The sequence below is a fragment of the Trachemys scripta genome, chromosome 2 (assembly GCF_013100865.1).
Source record: "Trachemys scripta elegans isolate TJP31775 chromosome 2, CAS_Tse_1.0, whole genome shotgun sequence".
In the NCBI taxonomy this organism is placed as follows: Eukaryota; Metazoa; Chordata; order Testudines; family Emydidae; genus Trachemys; species Trachemys scripta.
This window is the reverse complement of record NC_048299.1, coordinates 252,164,661-252,185,309: the sequence shown is the minus strand read 5'-3', so window position 1 is coordinate 252,185,309 and position 20,649 is coordinate 252,164,661. Positions and strand designations below refer to the sequence as shown.

Sequence of the window (20,649 nt, the reverse complement as noted above, 5' to 3'; positions counted from 1 at the left end):
AGGATTCCCATGGATTTCAAGGGCTTTGGATCAGGCCCAGTATGAACATCTTAACAAGTTGAAGAATTTCATGAGATACAGGAAGAACGTAACTGATTCACTTGCACATCTCTGTGAGACCCATGAGATCACTAGGGAGATATATTTGGAATGAGTTGGGGGGGTGGGGTGGAGAGGGGGGGAAGAGTAAAATAATGTAGCAGTCCAAGACACTTGTTAAAATGTTGGTTGGTTTTGTTTTTTGTTGTTACTTTTCCATTTTTTATGTACAGTTTTCTATCATGCTTTTAAAGATAATCAAGACTTTGTATACAGATCTAATGAAATTTCTTAGATCTCATGCAGTGACCTTTCTTCTAAATGCATTTCTGCACTTATCAGTCCTCCAAACATCCATCATACATAGGTACAACTGGAATTAACTAGGCTAAATACAATTATACAAACAAGCTTCTTAAAAAAAAAAAAAATCAGTCTGCCTCAGTCTAGAATCAGAACACTCAAAATAAGGACCTGAGATTTCTAGACTGAAGAGTTTGCTTGCTTCGAGTTTCTCTTCTCATTTGTGCCCCAACAGGAGTTTCATTTGTCTGCCCACTCCCTCAATACAAATGCTGGAAAACGTTTTCCTCTCAACATCCTCCTTGAGACACAGACAGACAAGGGACTCCTGCCTCGATTCCTACACCCTCTCTATTGTCAGTCAAGTTCTCATACATTGAAAGCAGTCTAAACAAACTCTAGCTGCTGATGCAACACCACTTGTTCCTCAATAGTGTCCAAATTTGCCGCACCTCCCAATCGGGTTTATTCTCCACCTTAAACCTGGGCATTAACCATCTTGGTCAATGAGCCAGAATACTAAGGGCTAATCTACCTTTTGAGATTTGTTTTCAGAGTTAAAGAACTAGTTAGAAAGTTAACAAGACTCCGAGCTCCACACAGTAGAGTAACTGAGGGTGTAATTTCCACACTACAATGCACAACTGGATGCTATCACATCTCCCTCACTCTGTATGGAGACAGTCTAAGGACAAGTACAGACTGACTGGGAAATACACATAGCAAATCCATGATCATAGAAAACTGCGTTAGCTGTGAGGTCTTAAAGCTTTGATTAGTGTGTAATTTTCGTTTTATAGAAACTGTAAATTAAGAATGTAGTTGGTAGAGTCTACTTTTTCTCAATTGTAATTGGCTAGATTAAACACTGGGATTAAGAGGTTTACCATTACCTACCATTTTTTTTTTTTTTAAAGTTAGCTATTAGGTCACATAGAATAGAATTCAATAGTCCAGATTTCTAAAATATATTGGGCTTGATTATGCCAAATGCTGAATGCTTAGCTTCCACTGACATTAATGAGCAAGTCCTTATTCACTTAAAAATATTATCATGATTAAAACAACAGACATTGATCAAAACCACAAACACCAGACCTGAGAACCCTCAAACTCTGGATTAGAACATCACTGCTCAGCCCATCTTTAATTTAAAGCAGTATGGCCTCTGTATCAGGTTGCCACTGGGATAGAAATTAAAAAGCAAAAGAAACCTCAACCTATTCCACCCTGTCTATCCCTGAAGGCAGCATCTTCCTTCTATTGCTCTCAGAGCCCAGGCCATCACTGTTTGAAGGATTTGTTCAAAGGGTCAGCTCTCTGGTTGCCATGAGCACACAAAAATCATGTAATTTGCTAGAGAAACAAGATAGAATTTGTTCATTTTATTTCCCCCCCCCCCCCCCCCCCGGTTAAATTTTCCCAGGAGTGGGAGGTGAGTGGCACAATAACAGTGACTGAATTCATACTCCAGAGAGTGAGGGATTGACGCCATCTTCTGTATTTGATAAGCAATAACAGACAGGTAAGGAGGATCCTGGATCCAGTATTATTCCTTGCTTTTGTTAATGATGGTGGCATGGAATATGCTATTTAATATGTACACAATAAATCTGCCATCTTTCTTGCAAGTTTTCTGAAGGGTAGGATTAAAATATGAGAGTTTTGATGAACTGGAAGATAGGGTAATATCAAAAATAAGATTCAGTGATAGCAGAGCAGTTCATGTTGGAAAGAATAAGAAGAATGGGGGAATAAGGGCTGTGCAGTAGGGAGGATGTGAGGTTTTCAGTGAATAATAAATTAATCCATCTAAATAAAGAATGCATACTCACAGAAGTCCAATGTTATTTTAATTGTATAGGCAGAATCAGAGAGAAAGTTGAGGGAAGACTAGATCATGTAATCTGAACTCCTGTAGAACACAGACCATTACATTTTACCCAGTTATCCCTGTAGGGTCCAATAATGTGTGTTTGCATACTTCCAGAAAGGCAGTCAGTCTTGATCTGAAAACATCAGGAGATGGAGAATGTACCCCTTCCCTTGGTTTGTTCTAATAGTTAAATCTCTCTCACTGTTAAAAATTTGTACCTCATTTCTAATTTGAATTGGTCTGGCTCCAGCTTTCAGCCATTGGTTCTTCTTGAGCCTTTCTCTGCCAGACTAAAGAGCCCATTAGTACCTGGTATTTCTCCCTGGGAATGTTCTTGTAGTGTCCCTCTGAACTGTCCCTAATCTTTGTTTGCCAGAAGCTGGAAATGGGTGACAGGAGATGGATCACTTGATGATTACGTGTTCTGTTCATTCCCTCTGAAGCACCTGGCATTGGTTACTGTCAGAAGACAGGATACTGAGTTACATGAACTATTGATCAGCCCCCGTATGGCCGTTCTCGTGTTCTTGTATACAGCAATAAAGTCACCTCTCAATTTTCTTTTGGATAAACTTAACAAATGGAGCTCTTTACGTCTCTCACTGTAAGGCATTTTCTCCACTCTTCAAATTATTTTTTGTCTCTCTGTTCTGCATCCTTTCCAATTTTTCAACATCCTTTTTAAAATGGACACCAGACCTGCTTGCAGTATTCCAGCATCAGTCTCACCAATGTCCCATACGGAGGTAAAAATCACCTCCTTACTCTTACTCCCATTTATACACACCAAAGGAACACATTAATCCTTTTGGGCACAGCATCACACTTGGGAGCTTGTGCTGACTTGCTTGTCCATTATAACCCCTAAATCATTTTCAGAGTCTCTGCGTTCCTTCAGGCAGTCCCCCATACTGTAGGTACAGCCTGCATTCCTTGTGCCTAGATGTAGGAATATCACAAACATGAAGGCAGCTATTCTGTCCTACATGGGCCAGCTTAGGAATCAAGAGAAGAGAGATGAACATGTGCTTCTTTGAGAAAAGACTGAGGCAGGCATGAAAATTGTCTGCATATGTGTAAAAGATGGTTATAAAGAAGACAGGAATCCATTACTTCTAGTCACTGAGGCAGAACAACTAATGGGTTTAAGCTTCAGGAGGATTACTAACAACTATTAGGCAAACTAACTTAGATCAGCTGAACAACAGATGTGATGTCAAGGGAAGCCGTGGAGCTATTCACCGTCAGTCTTGTATACTAGTACTCTAAATCCCAAGGGAGTGCCAACAGCCTGCATCAAGGACATTTATTTTACTATCTGCAGCTTTCCCTCATCCTAAATAGCAGACATGCTGCGTGGGTTTCACAGCAACAGCCTACTACTAACCCTGCAAAAGGAAATTCTGGCGCAGTGATTTGGGTGGGAGAGAGAGGGAAAACAAAAGGCTGCATGTGAAGATACCACCTATGCAAATAGTTCATACATGTAAAAATAATGGTATTTATCAAAGTCTCATGTGGAACTAAATATTTAGTTAATGGCTGCACTCAAAGGCTTAGTAATCATAACTACTGCCAACAGTTCTTATGCTCTCTCTTTAAACTGCAAGCTACACAGTGAATTCCTGCCTGCACTAAGATTCCTAAGTGGTTTACTGCACCCTCTGCTGGCTAACCAAGCCATTTTTGTTTTGTAGACACCACACATGCAACAACATGCATGACGAAAAGGAGCTCTCATAAAGATGCACACATCAGTGGTGAATTATTGTCACCATTATATCTCCTGTGATATTATAGCTATATCAACTGGGTTTGCTGTAGTAAGATACAACTTTTTGCTGCTGTTTCAAGTTTACAGGTCAGTATCTAGAATTTTAAATATTCTCTACTAAAAGAGCTTAAATGGTGGTGAAAGATCAAGCTAGTATAAAACTAGATATGGTATGTAGGGAAAAAATATTTAACAACTGGCTCTTCAATTTACCAGAGAAAAGTATAACACGATCCAGTGGCTGGAAGTTGAAGCTAGACAAATTCAGACTGGAAATAAGAAGTAAGTTTTTAATACTGAGAATAATTATCATTGGAGCAACTTACCAACAGTCGTGGGGGATTCTCCTTCATTGAAAAATTTTTGAATCAAGATTGGATGTTTTTCTAAAAGATATGTCTAGGAATTATTTTGCTATTATGGCCTGTGTTATATATGAGTCAGACTATATGATCACAGTGGTTCCTTCTGGCCTTGAATCTATAAAAAGGTTAAAGAAGAAACAGAATCTGTTTGAGGCTAAGTTTGTTCCATTTCTCATTAATACAGTGCCCACAACCTGCCAGAACCAATTCTGGATGCCTATAGTTAGGCACCTAAACCAAAATATAGATAATAAAAGCAACCCAAGTTTCTGGGCACTTGCTGCCACTGACTTCAATGGGAACTGGAGGGAGGACAGTAGAGAGGAGTCATTTATTTAGTAGTCAGATTTGGAGCTGAGGGCCTAAAAACAGGCAACGAAGTTGGCCTAGGCACTTTACAAATGGAGATGAAGACAAGGCCTCTGCCACAAAGAGCTTACAACCTAGATGGGCAACGCATAGATGAAGCCAGGCAAAAGAGACTCAATAAAAGCACAAAGAATGACCAGACAGTGAAAGCAGAGCAAACCTCTGATGAATTCCAGCATTCCCTGTTATTAATTCCTTGCGAATTAACCTGGTCCAGAGGGGAGGATTACAGTGTGCAGGATTTTGGAGAAAAGAGCATATTCAGAAGTGACTTGAAGGAGGAGGGGGCAGAAGCACAAAGGACCACATTGGGCAGAGGACTGCATGAAAGAAGACCCAGAGACTAGTATGGGAGGACAGGAAAGATTTCGACGTGCATGTTGAGACAAAGGGTGAAAATAAAATGTTAAAAGTCTCCAATACAAGTCAACATTCAGCAGTATAATTGTTCTGCGTGTACTGTATATACATACAACACACAAAACTCCACCTATTAGTGCATGAAAGTACTTTCAATCTATAAGATTTTGGAAGGACATTTTGACTTTTTTGCCTGACTCAGGGAAGATGATTTTCTCCTTCCAGAAACAGTACCACAATGTAAATGAGACACCAGGACAAACATATGAAATGTATGCAAGATTCTGAGCAGTTTCCTGACCCCATAGCCCAATCTTGCAGTGCAAATGAACCAGCAGGCAGCCAGATCTTCTTAGCTGGCTTAGCTCCCACATCACCCCTCTGCAGTCCTTGGCACCCAGGCAGGGTATTGTTGGAGCATGGCTGGAGTGCACTGCAGTTTGGCAACCTCTGGCTGGAGAAAAGCCCCTTTGGGAACCAGAGGGCCAGCTAATACCATATATTCCACAGCAGCTCCTAAGCCAAGACAACATAAACCCTGCCCCAGAATTAAGGAGCTGCGACTGGTTTCTTTGTAACTCCCCCTCTCTACTGCACCCAGTGGAAACTGAGCACAGTGAATGACAGTATGTTTGTTACAATGTAAATAGATGTGCTGCTGCCCGGTTATGACAGCCTAGCAAAAACTGTCTCAACAGCTGCAGCAGCCAGAGAGGGGAGTTCTCTGCCCTCCACCAGCAGAAAGTGAGACATTCGGCCTAACTGGGACAGTTAGCTTTTGCTTTCCTCCAGTTTTCTTTTTTAAAACAAAGGAAAACATGTCAGTGCACTGAGAACTTTCCCCAATTAAAAATTAAGTCAGGAAACATAAAAAAGTATCAACAGGAATGTTAACTCAGCCACACTACATGTACAGACAATGTTCTCATCAAGCTTTTCCAGTTAAAATGTGTAGCTTAGTATTCTTGCTTATGGTATAAAATGCAGGAGGATAAAACAAAGAGACAGAAAACAGATCCAAGTTAACACTGCCAATGGAAACCTTTACATTCCTGATTATGATATGAATTGTGCAGCCATAATAATGTATTCAAGCTGTATTTTTACATTTATTTATATTATACTGAACAACAATTAAGTTGCCAGACTCGGCGAGTGCTGAAATTATTTTATCATAATTCAATATGGACAAAATGTAATTTCCAAAATCTGAAACTGGTATTGTTCAAAATAATGTGCTTAACCCATTCTCGCCGTTATTAAACAAACAAATGAAAAAAGCGTTCCAAAAACAGATACTGTGGTGATGAACACAGTACAAGAATCTAAACAGAACAGTCTTTGAGCATGATTGCGCATAGACAGCCTTCATCAAGAGACTGCAAAAGGATATAAATATCCTAAAATTATGTACTATTGTACTATATGCCTTGACATTCCAGAACTGTCACAGTGTCCCTTCTCCCCTCTGATTTTAGTAAGTGTTCAGAAATTTTAATAAAATATTAATGCTGACACTGTGTAGTAAACTAGTGAAGTTTACAGAAAGTCCTATTTGTTATTTTAACTAAGCTAGTAAGAATACGGTTGAGTCGGTGTGGATTCAAGAATTTATTTACTTAATATTTCCACTGAATTTTCAACAAAAAAAAAAAAAAAAAAAAAACCCCAAAAACCCCACCACTGATTCCTCACATACTGTCCTAAACTGTTGTACAACATTTCCCATCTTTGAATTTAACAGCACACTGCTATGTATGTATTCTGTAAGTACTTCAGGAATCACCAAATTGAAAGATGCTATTGGTACATCAAGGTTTTTAATTGTGATTTTACTATTTGTATACTCTAGTGACTCAATTTTTTCCACTTATGTACATTGCTATTAAATTTAGTTTTAATGTAGCACTGTGCAGAGTACACTTTATCTTTATTATTTCTAGAATGTAAAGCAATTAAAACTGCTCCTTGCTAAATAAAATCCCATTATTCTTATTCTTATTATATAAACAAGTGTTTAACATGCCAAATTCTTGGCATGTGTAAATAAGGTCTTAATGGAAGGAAAACGTATGGTATAAAATTTGTATATATTGAAGATTGGTGGGGAACGGGGAGAGAGTGAAATCCTATGTAATGCATGTTCCGCAAATTAAGTAGGATTGCTAAATTGGCTAAAATTCTCTGCTAATAGAAGTCTCTAAACCACAGGATTTGGGGACTTCAACAGCAGAGTCAAGGGAAAGGGTAGGGACGGCTTTGTGGCCTGCGTCATGCAGGAGGTCAGACCAGATGATCATAATGGTCCCTTCTGACCTTAAAGTCTATGAGTAAAATATGATTGTGCTAAAAATTGCTCGAGCCTGGTCAGCTACGGAATTGTTTAAATTACCTAAGAACTTCTTCTGCCTGCCAGGCAGCATCTTCCTCTTCTTCCCAGGCGTTAGTGTTTTCCTGCCAGGTATCCAGGTCTCCCAATTCAGGCTGAAAACAAAAGACCAAGAATATAATAAATGTACGCAAACCATCTCCCCACCTCATTTCCAGATAAAACCATGTTGAAACTCAGAGAACAAAGCTATTTAGTGTTAAGGGTTTTATAAATCTGCTTTATGACAATATGGAAAGATCTTCTAGTACCAGACAGGATTGTTTTGAGTTTCCCAACCATCCCCCCAAACAAAAAAAATTAAAAAAAAAAATAAAACCCACCCCAAAATCAAAACCCCCAACAAACCATACTGAAGAAGTGAGAAACAACTACTGATCTGATCGCAGTGAAGACAAATATTGATGGAGCTAGTACCTCTTTCTAAAGAAAGCAGGCTAAAACATCTGCCTAGCTTCCATAATTTTCTAGATTCTAGCGAAGTCCCCACCCATTACTACTCATGCACATACTTCCCCCACTTTCCAATCTATAGTATCAATCATTATCTATCTTAGGTACTCATATGGCCTCAATTACGGTAACGTGAAGCGATGTGATCCCTGAATAAGCCCCTAGTGTATATGCAGTTATATCAGCAAAACTGCACTTTTACTATTATAGCTTGTTTTACCCTTTGGGGGGCTGGTTTTACTCAACTTCGCTGGTACAGCTGTGTCCACGCCAGGAGTGCTTTGCCAGTATAGTAGTATTCCTCTACTGATAAAATACTCCTAGTGTAGACGTAGCCTAAGTGACCTGTTGAAGGTCACACAGGAAGTCTGTGGCAATGCAGGGAATTGAACTCACGTCTCCTGAGTTCCAGGCTAGTGCCCTTCCACCAGACCCTCATTCCTCATGACTGATGCCAGCTTTTCCCCTTCCTCTCTATGCTGAGACAGTTTCTATGACTTTCTTATTGTTCCTCAATAGATATTACAAGAACCTTGATGCTTTCACCACTTCTCTTTTACCTTTTCAAGTTAACAACAGTTTTCACATAGACTGAAATTAGAACTCAATGTTTCTAGCATCAAAAACCCTACCAAATGTATGTTATCCGTATGTACTTTTACAATTCAGTGACAGGTTATTGGAAGCAGAAGTTATGTAAGAAATAAATTTAAATATTTATAAAAAAACGATTCTACCATTCTAAAAAGGTATTACATTTATAGAGCACCTTATATCTTCAGAGTACTTTGCAAACAAGTTAATCCTACCTACAGTCTGAGTTAGTCAAGTATCACCTCATTTTACATATGGTGTTATACCCCACATTTCTTGTCCTACTACACCTTTGTTGTCAAGGCAAACATGGTCAGCATAAGTGCATGAAGATCAATGCGAATTGTTCCTCTGCCCTTTCACCGTGGGATTAACATGTAATCTCCAAAAGCCTAGAGCTCTTTGGTTTAGGAGATATGGTAACAGTCAGGATGCATCTCAGACTAATTTCCAGCAGGCTGATTTGTATTCCCTTCTGCTCATCTCCTCTTTTCAAGAGCTAGGCAGACAGTACTAATTCCACTAATTCACCAATTCAAATTCAGCATCGCCTGCTCAAATAGCTCTTATTCTTTATCAACAATTCAGGTACTTTATAGATACTTATCCCTCCTCCCCCGGCCAGACCTCTCTCTCTACTGAGGAGCAGACACACTGCCATATAAATAAGAATCAAAACACATAGTATACTTACAGACTGGTGAATAAAAGGAATATCTTGTGTAGCTGCTAATCTACTAGAAAATCCTGCATTTCCATCTGGGATCCCAAAATTTAAAGGTTCTCTTTTTTTGATAACAATCTGAAAGACAACATTGAAAAGGGGGAAAGGAGAAGAAGAGGGGAGGAAATCAGACTTTTATACCACCATTGAGAGCTAATAAGAGCATGATACTCTTTTTTTCAGTGCTATAATACACTACACCTATATATTTTAATAGACAAATAGCACAAAACATCCCTTTAAATAATTTAGTGTCCTCCTTTTATTTTTTTAAAAGCCTGGTAATTTCTTTATGTGCTTCACTTTTACCAGTACAGATAGACACACACAGAAGTTTCTTCTCTTCTTGAAAGGCAGGTCAGTAAATGTAACATGGGGACTAAAAAAAACAAGGAGTCCTTGTGGCACCTTAGAGACTAACAAATTTATTTGGGCATAAGCTTTTGTGGGATATAACCCACTTCATCCGATGCATGGAGTGGAAAATACAGTAAGCAGGTATAAATATACAGCACATGAAAAGATGGGAGTTGCCTTACCAAGTTGTGGGGGGGGGGGAGGGGCAGTACTAACGAGGTTGATTCAATTAGGGTGGATGTGGTACATTCCCAACAGTTGACAAGAAGGGGTGAATACCAACAGAGGGAAAATTATTATTATTTTATATAGTGACCCAGCCACTCCCACTCTTTATTCAGGCCTAATTTGATGGTGTCGAGTTTGCAAATTAATTCAAGTTCTGCAGTTTCTCATTAAAGTCTGTTTTTGAAGAAGTTTTTTTGTTGAAGAATGGTGACTTTTAAGTCTGTTACTGAGTGTCCAGGAAGACTGAAGTGCTCTCCTATGGTTTTTGAATGTTACAATTCTTGATGTCTGATTTGTGTTCACTTATTCTATTGCGTAGAGACTTTTCAGTTTGGCCAATGTACATGGCAAAGGGGCATTGCTGGCACATGATGGCATATATCAGATTGGTAGATGTGCAAGTGAATGAGCCCTTAATGGTGTGGCTGATGTGGTTGGGTCCTATGATGGTGTCCCTTGAATAGATATGCGGACAGAGTTGGCAACAGGGTTTGACTAAGAGCATCATGTGCCTTTTTAGTGGCTTATCCTCATACAAGTTAAGAGCCTACACACATATTCTGTCTCTAGCATCTGAAATCCACAGAAATGCAAATCCCAATACAGGCCACCACTTTGTAATAATCCACCATGATTCATCAGCAGGGCCTGAACCTGGGAAATTCAGTACCAAATCAGAAGCCTCCACCAGCCAAGTGACTCCTTTAGCACAAATGATAGAGGTCTGTGCTTTTGGGCTGGAGGTTCAAAGTTCATACCTGCTGAGGATCCATGGTGGTGGTCATTCCACAAACAATGAGAATCTCAATTTTTGAGTATGCACCTCTGCCTCACCAGCTGGAGGATTTCCACACTGAAACCAAAGTATGCGTTTAACAACTCTACATTTAACTACAAATATGGACCAACCAACCAACCACAAACTCATTTCCTGGTACTGGTAGAGAAAAGACAGAATTACCAAGTTAGAATCTTTCTGTGCCCCAGCTGTCACCAGCACAAAGCAATGGGACCCAAATACCCCAGAGATGTTAAGGAAAAGGAAAAAGAGGCAAGTTAAACAGATTCAAGCCAAGCTATTGATTACATCACCAAATAAACAGAGCTAGGAAGAAAAAGCATGTATTCCTCTTTTCACGTTTCTCAAGGATGTGTCAGGAAAGGCCTACCAAGATATGGGGAGTTCCCCAAGTACTGCCCAGAAGACACGTCACCATTTGCAGAAGAAAGCAAACTGAAACAATAGAACTTTGGGTATGTCTACATTCACGCTGGTGTAATTTCCAGCTGGAGGAGACATGTCTATGCTAACTCTGATCAAGCTAGCATGCTAAAAATAGAAGTGTAGAATCAGCATGAGGGAATAGCAGCTATGAGTAGGTACTTAGTGTCTTGGAGGGATCATACTAGGGGGAGCTAGCTCCTTACTCTGCTTGGGCTGCCGCAGCTACACTTCTATTTTTATGTATGTTAGCTCGATTGGAGCTAGTACAGGTGTCTTCAAGATGGAAACGACACCTTCCAGGTCGAATGTAGACATACCCTTAGAGAATGTATTGACAGTACTATCAAGTGCAGTTTTGTGCAGTTCTTCAACTGAAACACCTCAGTTTTTTTCCCAGGAGACTGATGTGGGTCTAGTCAAATGTTTTATGTTAAATGTAAGAAAGGCCCAGCCAGCTTGTATGGTTTTGATATGCAGTTTTATCATATTAGCTAACAAACCTAAACACTGGGGCAGAACAGAGTATTTACGAAGACGAATAATTACTCAAAATAGCAGTGCAGCCTCTTTATAGTTTATAATTAGGGCTGTCAAGCAATTAAAAAAAAATCAATCATGAGTAATCGTGCTATTAAACAATAGAATACCATTTATATAAATATTTTGGGATGTTTTCCACATATATTAATTTCAATTACAAACACAGAATAGAAAGTATACAGTGCTCACTTTGTTTATTTTTTATTATAAATATCTGCACTGTAAAAATAAAATAAATCATATTTTTCAATTCACTTAATACAAGTACTGCAGTGCAATCTCTATCAAGAAAGTGGAACTTACAAATGTACAGTTATGTACAAAAACAACTGCATTCAAAAATAAAACCATGTAAAACTTTAGAGCCTACAAGTCCACTCAGTCCTACAACTTGTTCAGCCAATCGCTCAGACAAGTTTGTTTACATTTGTAGGAGATAATACTGCCTGCTTCTTGTTTACAATGTCACCTGAAAGTGAGAATAGGCATTTGCATGGCACTGTTGTAGCCGGCGTTGCAAGACATTTATATGCCATATACGCTACAGATTCGTATGCCCCTGCATGCTTTGGCCACCATTCCAGAGGACGTGTATCCATGCTGATGATGGGTTCTGCTCAATAACGATCCAAAGCTGTGTAGACCAACGCATGTTCATTTTCATCATCTGAGTCAGATGTCACCAGCAGAAGGTTGATTTTCTTTTTTGGTGGTTCGGGTTCTGTAGTTTCTACATCGGAGTGTTGTTCTTTTAAGACTTCTGAAAGCATGCGCCACACCCCGTCCCGCTCAGATTTTGGAAGGCACTTCAGATTCTTAAATCTTGGGTCGAGTGCTGTGGCTATCTTTGGAAATCTCACATTGGTATCTTCTTCCCGTTTTGTCAAATCTGCAGTGAAAGTGTTCTTAAAATGAACAACATGCTGGGTCATCATGTGAGACTGCTATAACATGAAATATATGGCAGAAGTTGGGTAAAACACAGGAGACATACAGTTCTCCCCCAAGGATTTCAGTCACAAATTTAATTAACGCATTATTTTTTTAACGAGCATCATCAGCACGGAGCATGTCCTCTGGAATGGTGGCCAAAGCATGAAGGGGCATATGAATCTTTAGCCTGTCTGGCACTTGTATACCTTGCAATGCCAGCTACAAAAATGCCATGCAAACGTCTGTTCTCACTTTCAGGTGATATTGCATATAGGAAGCGGGCAGCATTATCTCCCATAAATGTAAACAAATTTTTTTCTCTTAGCAATTGGCTGCACAAGAATTAGGACTGAGTAGACTTGTAGGCTCTAAAGTTCTACATTGCTTTGTTTTTGAGTGCAGTTATGTAACAAAAAACAAAAAAAATCTATATTTGTAAGTTGCGCTTTCACGATAAAGAGATTGCTTTGGTACTTGTATGAGATAAACTGAAAAATACTATTTCTTTTATCATTTTTATAGTGTGAATAATTGTAATAAAAATAATATAAAGTGAGCACTGTACACTTTGTATTCTGTGTTGTAACTGAAATCAATATACATGAAAATGTAGAAAAACATCCAAAATATTTAATAAATTTCAATTGGTATTCTATTGTTTAACAGTGTGACTAAAACTGCGATTAACCGCGATTAATTTTTTTTTAGTTAATTTTGTGAGTTAACTGCGATTAATCAACAGCCCTATTTATAATGCAACTTCTGTATTAGACAGGCATGTCTGGAACTGTATATTTTCATCACAGACACAAATCTCTCATTAACTAAAATATTTGTGCATAAATCTCTCGATACCCATTACAGAAAAATGAATTTCAAAATTTTATTTCAGTATCACTCCACGCCACCCATGCTTCCCAGAATATACTCTGATTAAGGGACTTTCAAGTCACTGCTTGAATTTAAAAAACAGTAGAACATATCCACCTGGATTTCCTTGATGGAATAAGTTCTCCCTCCCACCCTACCAGGGCCGGCTCCAGGCACCAGCTTGTCAAGCAGGTGCTTGGGGCGGCCACTCTGGAGAGGGGCGGCACATCCAGCTATTCGGTGGCAATTCGGCGGACGGTCCCTCACTCCGGCTCGGAGCGAAGGACCTTCCGCCAAATTGCCTCCGCAGATCGCGATTGTGACTTTTTTTTTTGGGCTGCTTGGGGTGGCCAGAACCCTGGAGCCGGCCCTGCACCCCACCTTCTTTGACAAAAGCAAGATTAGTTCATATCTTCCTATCTCTTCTCAGTTCCACATCAGAAAGCAGAATAAAACTGATGGAGAGAAGCACAATGCAAACAGATATCTAATACTCCTGGGGTAATTCTGCACCACTGCACAATGTAGAATTTTACAGAAATTAATGGTGCAGAGATGTTGGCTGCCACTAGGGACCGCTGTACCTGGCAGAGCCCAGCTTGCAGACAGAAGACAAGGGTGGGGGGGGGGGGGAACTGGAGGGTTCCCAGCAGCTGCAGTTTTCAGCACACCCTGAAGAAAGGAGGGCAGCAGCCTATGGGAAATGCTGTGCAAGTCCAGGACCCAGCATCAGGCTGCTTCTCCCTCTGGATCCCTGAACTCTAGGAGTGTAGGGGGTGAGTGTGTCTGGGCTGGAGGTGGAGGCCCTGCAGCTGATCTCGGGGGGGGGGGGGGGGGGGGGGGGGGGGGAGGTATAGGGTGAGCATGTCTGGGCTGGGGGACCCCCACAGCTGGGCTCTGGAAGGGTAGTGGGTGAGACTATCTGGGTTGGTGTCTCGGCTCTAGGAGAGGAGGGGGTGAGAGTGTCTGGGACTGGGGTGTGTGTAGCTGGGTTCTCGGGGGAGGGGATGCGAGTGTCTGGGCTGGGGAGGGCCCCATGGCTGGTCTCTGGGAGGGAGGGGTATGAGTGTCTGTCCCCCAGTCTGGGCTTTTGGGGGGGGGGGGGGGAGGGGAAAGAGAAGGGGCAGAGAAATAGGAACTGAGTTTCTTTAACTTTCTACTCCCAGGGGAGAGGGAGAGGGAGAGGGAGAGTGTACTGTTATAGACGTACTTGCTGACAGGAATTTTGAAATAAATTACTAAAATAATTGAAACTGGCATGATTATAGAGTGTTATTTTGACAAATAATATTTGCAGAATTTTAAATGTTTTGGCGCAGAATTCCCCCAGGAATAATCTAAATCCCCAAAACACATCAGCTAGGGCATCCAAATTAGATACCAGAAATGGGGCTGCTGAATTTTTGCCTGAAAGCTCTGCTATTTATAATTGACCTACAAATTATTTCAAATTTCATAAATTGATTTAATAAGCGTATTTGCATGACTGAAACCTACTTTCTGTGTTTTCCTTATAGTTGGCGTCATGTCCTTAAAATAATCGGGCTCCAGTTGTTCTGAAGCATTCTGTTGTGTGGCTACATTCCCATTACCACCGTCAATCTTCACACTGGTTGGTGCTTCTTCATCCCATGAAGTCCAATCTTCTACTTCAGACTGAATACAATTGAACAACATCACTTTAGCATTTGACTTGTGAAAGATTAGAACATATTTTACTGGTTCAACAGGGTTAGTAGAATTGCTGTTTTACTCCACATCACCCAGCCCTTTAGAGACATTACCTGTTTAGGAACAGATGAATAATCCACTGTAGTTGGCAAAGTTATTTGGTCTCCACTTAACTTTCGTCCTCTTCCAGACCTGAAAGAGAAATGTAGGATTCCTCCAAGGTCTGAGAACATGAGCACTACATTAGAAAGAAAAGAGCTGCTGCAGGCTAAATGAGCTACTGGAAGAAAAGAACCTGATGAAAATCATGGCTAAAATCAATAACTAACAAAAATAACCCAAGAAATGGTTCTAATACAATGTTGATAATAGGATTAAAATGGGACTCCCTAAACAAAGTTAATATTGAAATTTTTTTTTCAGTTTAATAATTTAAGGTGATGTTAGTAAGAAAATTTTAGAAGTTCAGTTTACTTTCCACTATTTATATTCTTGCTTTACACATTTTGCATTTCTCTCAGCTTGGACAATGGAATTTATAATCAATTTCACTTTCAAATTCTCAGTGCTTCAATGTTTGGGTTGTGAACACTGCAGGCTATGTTAGTTCAAGACAACTTTTCCCTTAGAATTTTTTTTTTTTTTTTTAAATTCCTTGGAAACACTTCTGTAGCTTTTAGGTTTTATAAAACGGTTTGAATTTTACAAATTTATATTTTGAGCTAACAGTTTCCCTGTAATATGATAACTTAACAAAATAGAGAATACTGCTAGATTTCTAATGTGAGGGATAGGTAGGACAGGATTATATAAGATTCACCTCTGCTATTCAACATGTACCACCATTTTGAGTACTGCAGTTTTATCCATCATACCAGGAAATTTCCTTAGAAGACAGAATGAAAAACTGTGACCATTTGGGGTTCAACCCATACAAGTGAGAGATTGTGTCAGCACCTGCCCTGTAACCCTGGATGCCTTATATGCTCTGTTGCTGTGGCTTACTGCCCAGATACCAACAGCTAGCAGACAAGCATGCAGTTCCTTGAGGTCTGTGTGCTGTGCAGCCCTAGATCAGCAAACTGACCTCAGCAGCAGCCTGCCTACAACACAACAGCCCTACCTTGGTCTGCACCAGCCTTGGTTACTACTTGCAGGGTGACCCCAACACACCCCCAGTCCTAATTTTCCCCAAAACCATCAGCCCTGAAGTGTCCAGTCCTCTCCTGGAACACACAGAAGTAAAAAGGTTTGTTGTCCCTTTAAAGAGACAAAAGCACAGCTTATTATTTTAACTGGCATTAACAATCACCAATTCAAACACACCACTGGAATAGTTTAAGATTAAAAGTAAAACAAGTTTATTTACTCAAAAGTGGTTTTATGTAAGTTCAAGTACAAGTAAATAAAAGTAAAACACACTTTCTAGTGACTAAGATCTAACTCAACAAGCTACAACCTTTGTTCAAGGAAGATTTCTTACCAATCTTTCCTCCTTCCAGCCAGGGCTCTCTCTTAGTCAGGAACTTCCACAAAAGTACAAGGTGCTGGTTTCCTTGTCTTCCTAGGTGAAAGATGCCAAAGTGGCTTTCTGACTCTGCTTATCTCTCTCAAAATTCATTGACCCTGTTCCAAGAAGCATGAAGATCTCATCCTGTTCTTCCCATCCCCCTATGTAAATGGTGTCCCATTGTTTTGATTCCACCATTCTTAATTTACATAGAAGACAGATAGCTGCCTTCTCTCCAGTCTGGGGAAAAAAACATTTCTCTCCCTTTGTTTGATCAGACTTTAAAACACAATATTACCGAGTCTCCATAATTCCTCATATAGTGTTCACAATGATCTTTGTCACCAGTTCACATATGATACTTTACATGACCCATTTTATATACAGATATAACAGTGAGTTGGGGTATGCTGGGCTGGTCAGGTCAGCTGAAACTCACTGCTGAATACCAGGGAATCCCTTGCCATCTGGCATTGAGGTTCTCATAGGGTCACACCTCCCCCCCTTACAAAACTGCAGGAGGGTTAGCCACAGGCTGACTCAGAGGAAGCAGGTCAGAACCCTCTTTCCTGGACAGGGCATCTGCCACATTTTCTCTCCCCACCCCATATAGAGAAAAAAAAAAAAAAGCTATTTTGTCTCCTTTGTCTGTTAACAGTCTCCAAGATATAATATCAGACAGTATCCATAATGTCACTTGCAGTGCTGTTACAAACATTACACAGTGATATTAATGACCAGTGTGTTATTCGATTTCAAATGACATATTACATGTCACCTTAAATAAATATCATAACACCAAAGTGTGAGACGTAGTGAGTATGTCAGGTCTGATGAGAGTTGCTGACACAGAGTAGTGAACCACCAGTGGGCCTCTATTTCACAGGAACTAATGCCTTACAAGAACCTACCAGGAAACTAACGTTCCAAATGCATGCCTTGCATAAACTTTCTCTTTAAGAATGCCAATAAATCAAGTTAGGACAAATACACTGTGGCTGATACAATATTATTTGGAGGGCTTGTTTTTTTTAATAAAATGACTGAACTTGTCAGACATGTATCAAACTCATATCTTCCAACAGCACAATCATCCACAGTACAATCAATCAATAGGTCTTGTCTACACTAGGATATTACCACAGCTGTAGTTTCACCATTGGAAGTTACAGTTTCGACAGAGTTCCAGCTTTTTCAACACGGTCATCTAACTCTGCTCTGATTGTCTATATGGCGATTTAGCGCACAGCAAGTCTATAGCACAGCAGCAGGTGTGCACTAGCTGGCCAGGTGGACACTGCTGCCACACACTAGAAGTTCTATAGTGTGCTCTGATCTACTGCTGTCTGAAACTTCTATTGCAGTGGCTGTCAACCTTTCCAGACTACTGTACCCCTTTCAAGAATCTGATCTGTCTTGTGTACCCCCAAGTTTCACCTCTCTTAAATACTTACAAAATCAGACATAAAAATACAGAAGTTTCAGGGCACACTCTTACTATCTCATTTTTACCATATAATTATAAAATAAATCAATTGGAATATAAATATTGTACTTACAGTGTATAGTATACAGAGCAGTATAAACAAATCATTGTCTATGAAATTTTAGTTTGTACTGACTTTGTTAGTGCTTTTTATGTAGCCTGTTGTAAAACTAGGCAAATCTCTAAATGAGTTGATGTACCCCCGGAAGACCTCCCATTATCCCCAGGGGTACACGTACCCCTGGCTGAGAACCACTGTTCTAGTGCATGGCAGCAGCGTCCAGATGGTCTCTTAGTGTGCAGCAGACTGGCGTGCTATAGATTCACATCCCAGCTTATTGTGCACTAAACTGGAATAAAAACAAGCCCTTATATTTACACTACAGCCTCCACTGTTGCACACCAGTGAAGAATTATAGGTCTGAATTTTCCTCACACTGACAGTAAAACATGGGATGGTGTGGAGTAGATCTTTGAGCTATACAGTCTTTTCTTCCTTTTTCCAGTTGAGAGATCAGTTTCTGAAGTCAGCCATATAGAGCCTGAAAGCTTCAGGCCATTGCTCCTTTAGAAATTCTTTCCTAGTGCTGGATGGATAAATAGTTGGGGAAAGAGCCCGAAGGACTCAGTGAGCATTGCTCAGTGAATCCACATATCAGTCTTAAGACCCTCACTCACTAGAATACATGACAGGCAAACTGGGCACAGACTGAGAATCCACTGTTTGTACCAATGACCATGAACTGATTAATTTAGTATTCTGCAGCCAATATAGAGGACATGTATATAGGGAACAGTCAAAGAGACAATCAAAAGGCTTACAGCCAAGGAAAGTATTTGCTGCTAGATTGAGTGCTACATGCTCAAAGTTCCTGTTTCTATCCTTTATATGCAGGGAGAATATAGGCAACATTTTAGAAAAAAAATTGTGCTATCAGTTCCCACTGTAGTGTATTAAAATGGGAGACCACCAGCTTGAAAAGTTACGTTTTTGGATTGAAATGTATCTATTATTGGTACACATGCTCCTTAAATTACTATAATAGAAAGACTAGAAAATATATTTCTCTATTTTTCTCTAATTTGTTTATTTTATGCACGTGACCGGGGCGGCTCCAGGCACCAGCGCAGCAAGCGCGTGCCTGGGGCGTCAAGCCACGGGGGGAGGCCTGCCGGTCGCTATTAGAGCGGCAGTCAGGCGGCCTTTGGCGGTGTGCCTGAGGGAGGTCCGCCGGTCCCGCAGTTTTGGCGGCAATTCAGCGGCGGGTACACCGAAGCCGCGGGACCGGCAAATCACCTGCAGGAATGCAGCCGAAGGCCGCCTGACTGCCGTGCTTGGGGTGGCAAAAAACAGAGCCGCCCCTGCATGTGACAGCATTATGCATGTAATCAGTTCCACTATTTTGTTTATAGTCATTTGTATTACTGATGTCCTGATCTGGAGAGTTCACATGTGTACCTTTCTCTAGGCACTGCAGGAGAGCATTTACCAGTAACAGGACCAGGCTTGAAACTGAAGAGACAGCATCTGATGTATGAAAAGTGAGAAGAGAAAAGGGTGTTGGGGTGGGCCCAAATATGGTTAATACTGTTGTTCTTCATTTTGCCCAAAAGACCCTTATGGACACAGCAAGAAAGTGGAAAGATCGCTTATAATTTCTTTTAAGCACTCTACTTGAAAAACCCTCTATGAGAAGAGTGACTTTGTTTAAGTTAGTCCAGTTTAAAAAAAAAAAAAAAAATCAAGTTGGTAGTACCCTTTTAAATATAAGCATTAACATAATGTCTTCCAATGCTTTGAGCTCTCAGACTTTACAGTTAAGGTCAAAGAGCAACTCCATGAGACACACAAGCTCCCACATATTTGCAAGAGATCGATTTTTTTCTCCAGTTCCACAAGCTTTTTATTTTGGGAAAATAAGTCAACATTTGAAAGAAAAAGCTGAAGTCTTGCGGGAGCTTCCCTGTTTAGTAGGCACCAAACACCACTACAATCTAATTTAAACGCCCTTCTAGACATACTTGTACGTGATGGAAGTGCATCCCCATTTTCCAGCTTGCGTGCAATGGATTTCCACACGGCCCGCAGGCTCAGCACAAATCCTGAGGGTTTTTCCAATTGAAATGTCACTCTTGGATTACAACACTCACTCCTGCTGAGAAAGTAGGATGGAGCGAAGGAAGAGAACATTTAAAATGTGCTTCCACCTAAACTCAAGTAGCAACACAGTATTAAAAGGAGTGACAAAAACCAGAGCACTGGACTCTTGACTTATCAGTATTACCAATCCATCCTTAATGGTGTTAGTGCCTCTTCAACCATTAAAACTTTAAATGTGCTGAGAGTTTCTTTAAATGCTTTGGCCATCTCTACGATCATCAGTATATGAAATAATAGTTCGGATGAACAGTGAGTGGCCAATCGAGCACTGTACATCAGGGGTAGTGAACAGGCGGACCGCGGCTCAAATCCAGATGCCAGATGCCTTTTATTTACTTATCATCATTTTTGTATTATTTTTTCTGGAATCTGGACCTTGACCGAGAAATCTGGACCTTGACAAAAATAACTGACTTCTCCTG

At 40.3% G+C, this 20,649-nt stretch overlaps 1 protein-coding gene across 1 annotated transcript in view; it reads right to left on the bottom strand.

Annotated features, from left to right (window-relative positions):
* The window catches only part of EBAG9 (estrogen receptor binding site associated antigen 9), a 43,970-nt gene that overhangs the window by 1,106 nt on the left and 22,215 nt on the right, over window positions 1–20,649 (bottom strand). The window contains exons 3-6 of the mRNA XM_034763494.1: window positions 15,184–15,262; window positions 14,897–15,055; window positions 9,217–9,324; window positions 7,479–7,570 (exon numbers count right to left, since the gene is read on the bottom strand). Coding sequence (XP_034619385.1) covers window positions 7,479–7,570; window positions 9,217–9,324; window positions 14,897–15,055; window positions 15,184–15,262 — 438 coding nt within the window. The remainder of the gene's footprint in view (window positions 1–7,478; window positions 7,571–9,216; window positions 9,325–14,896; window positions 15,056–15,183; window positions 15,263–20,649) is intronic.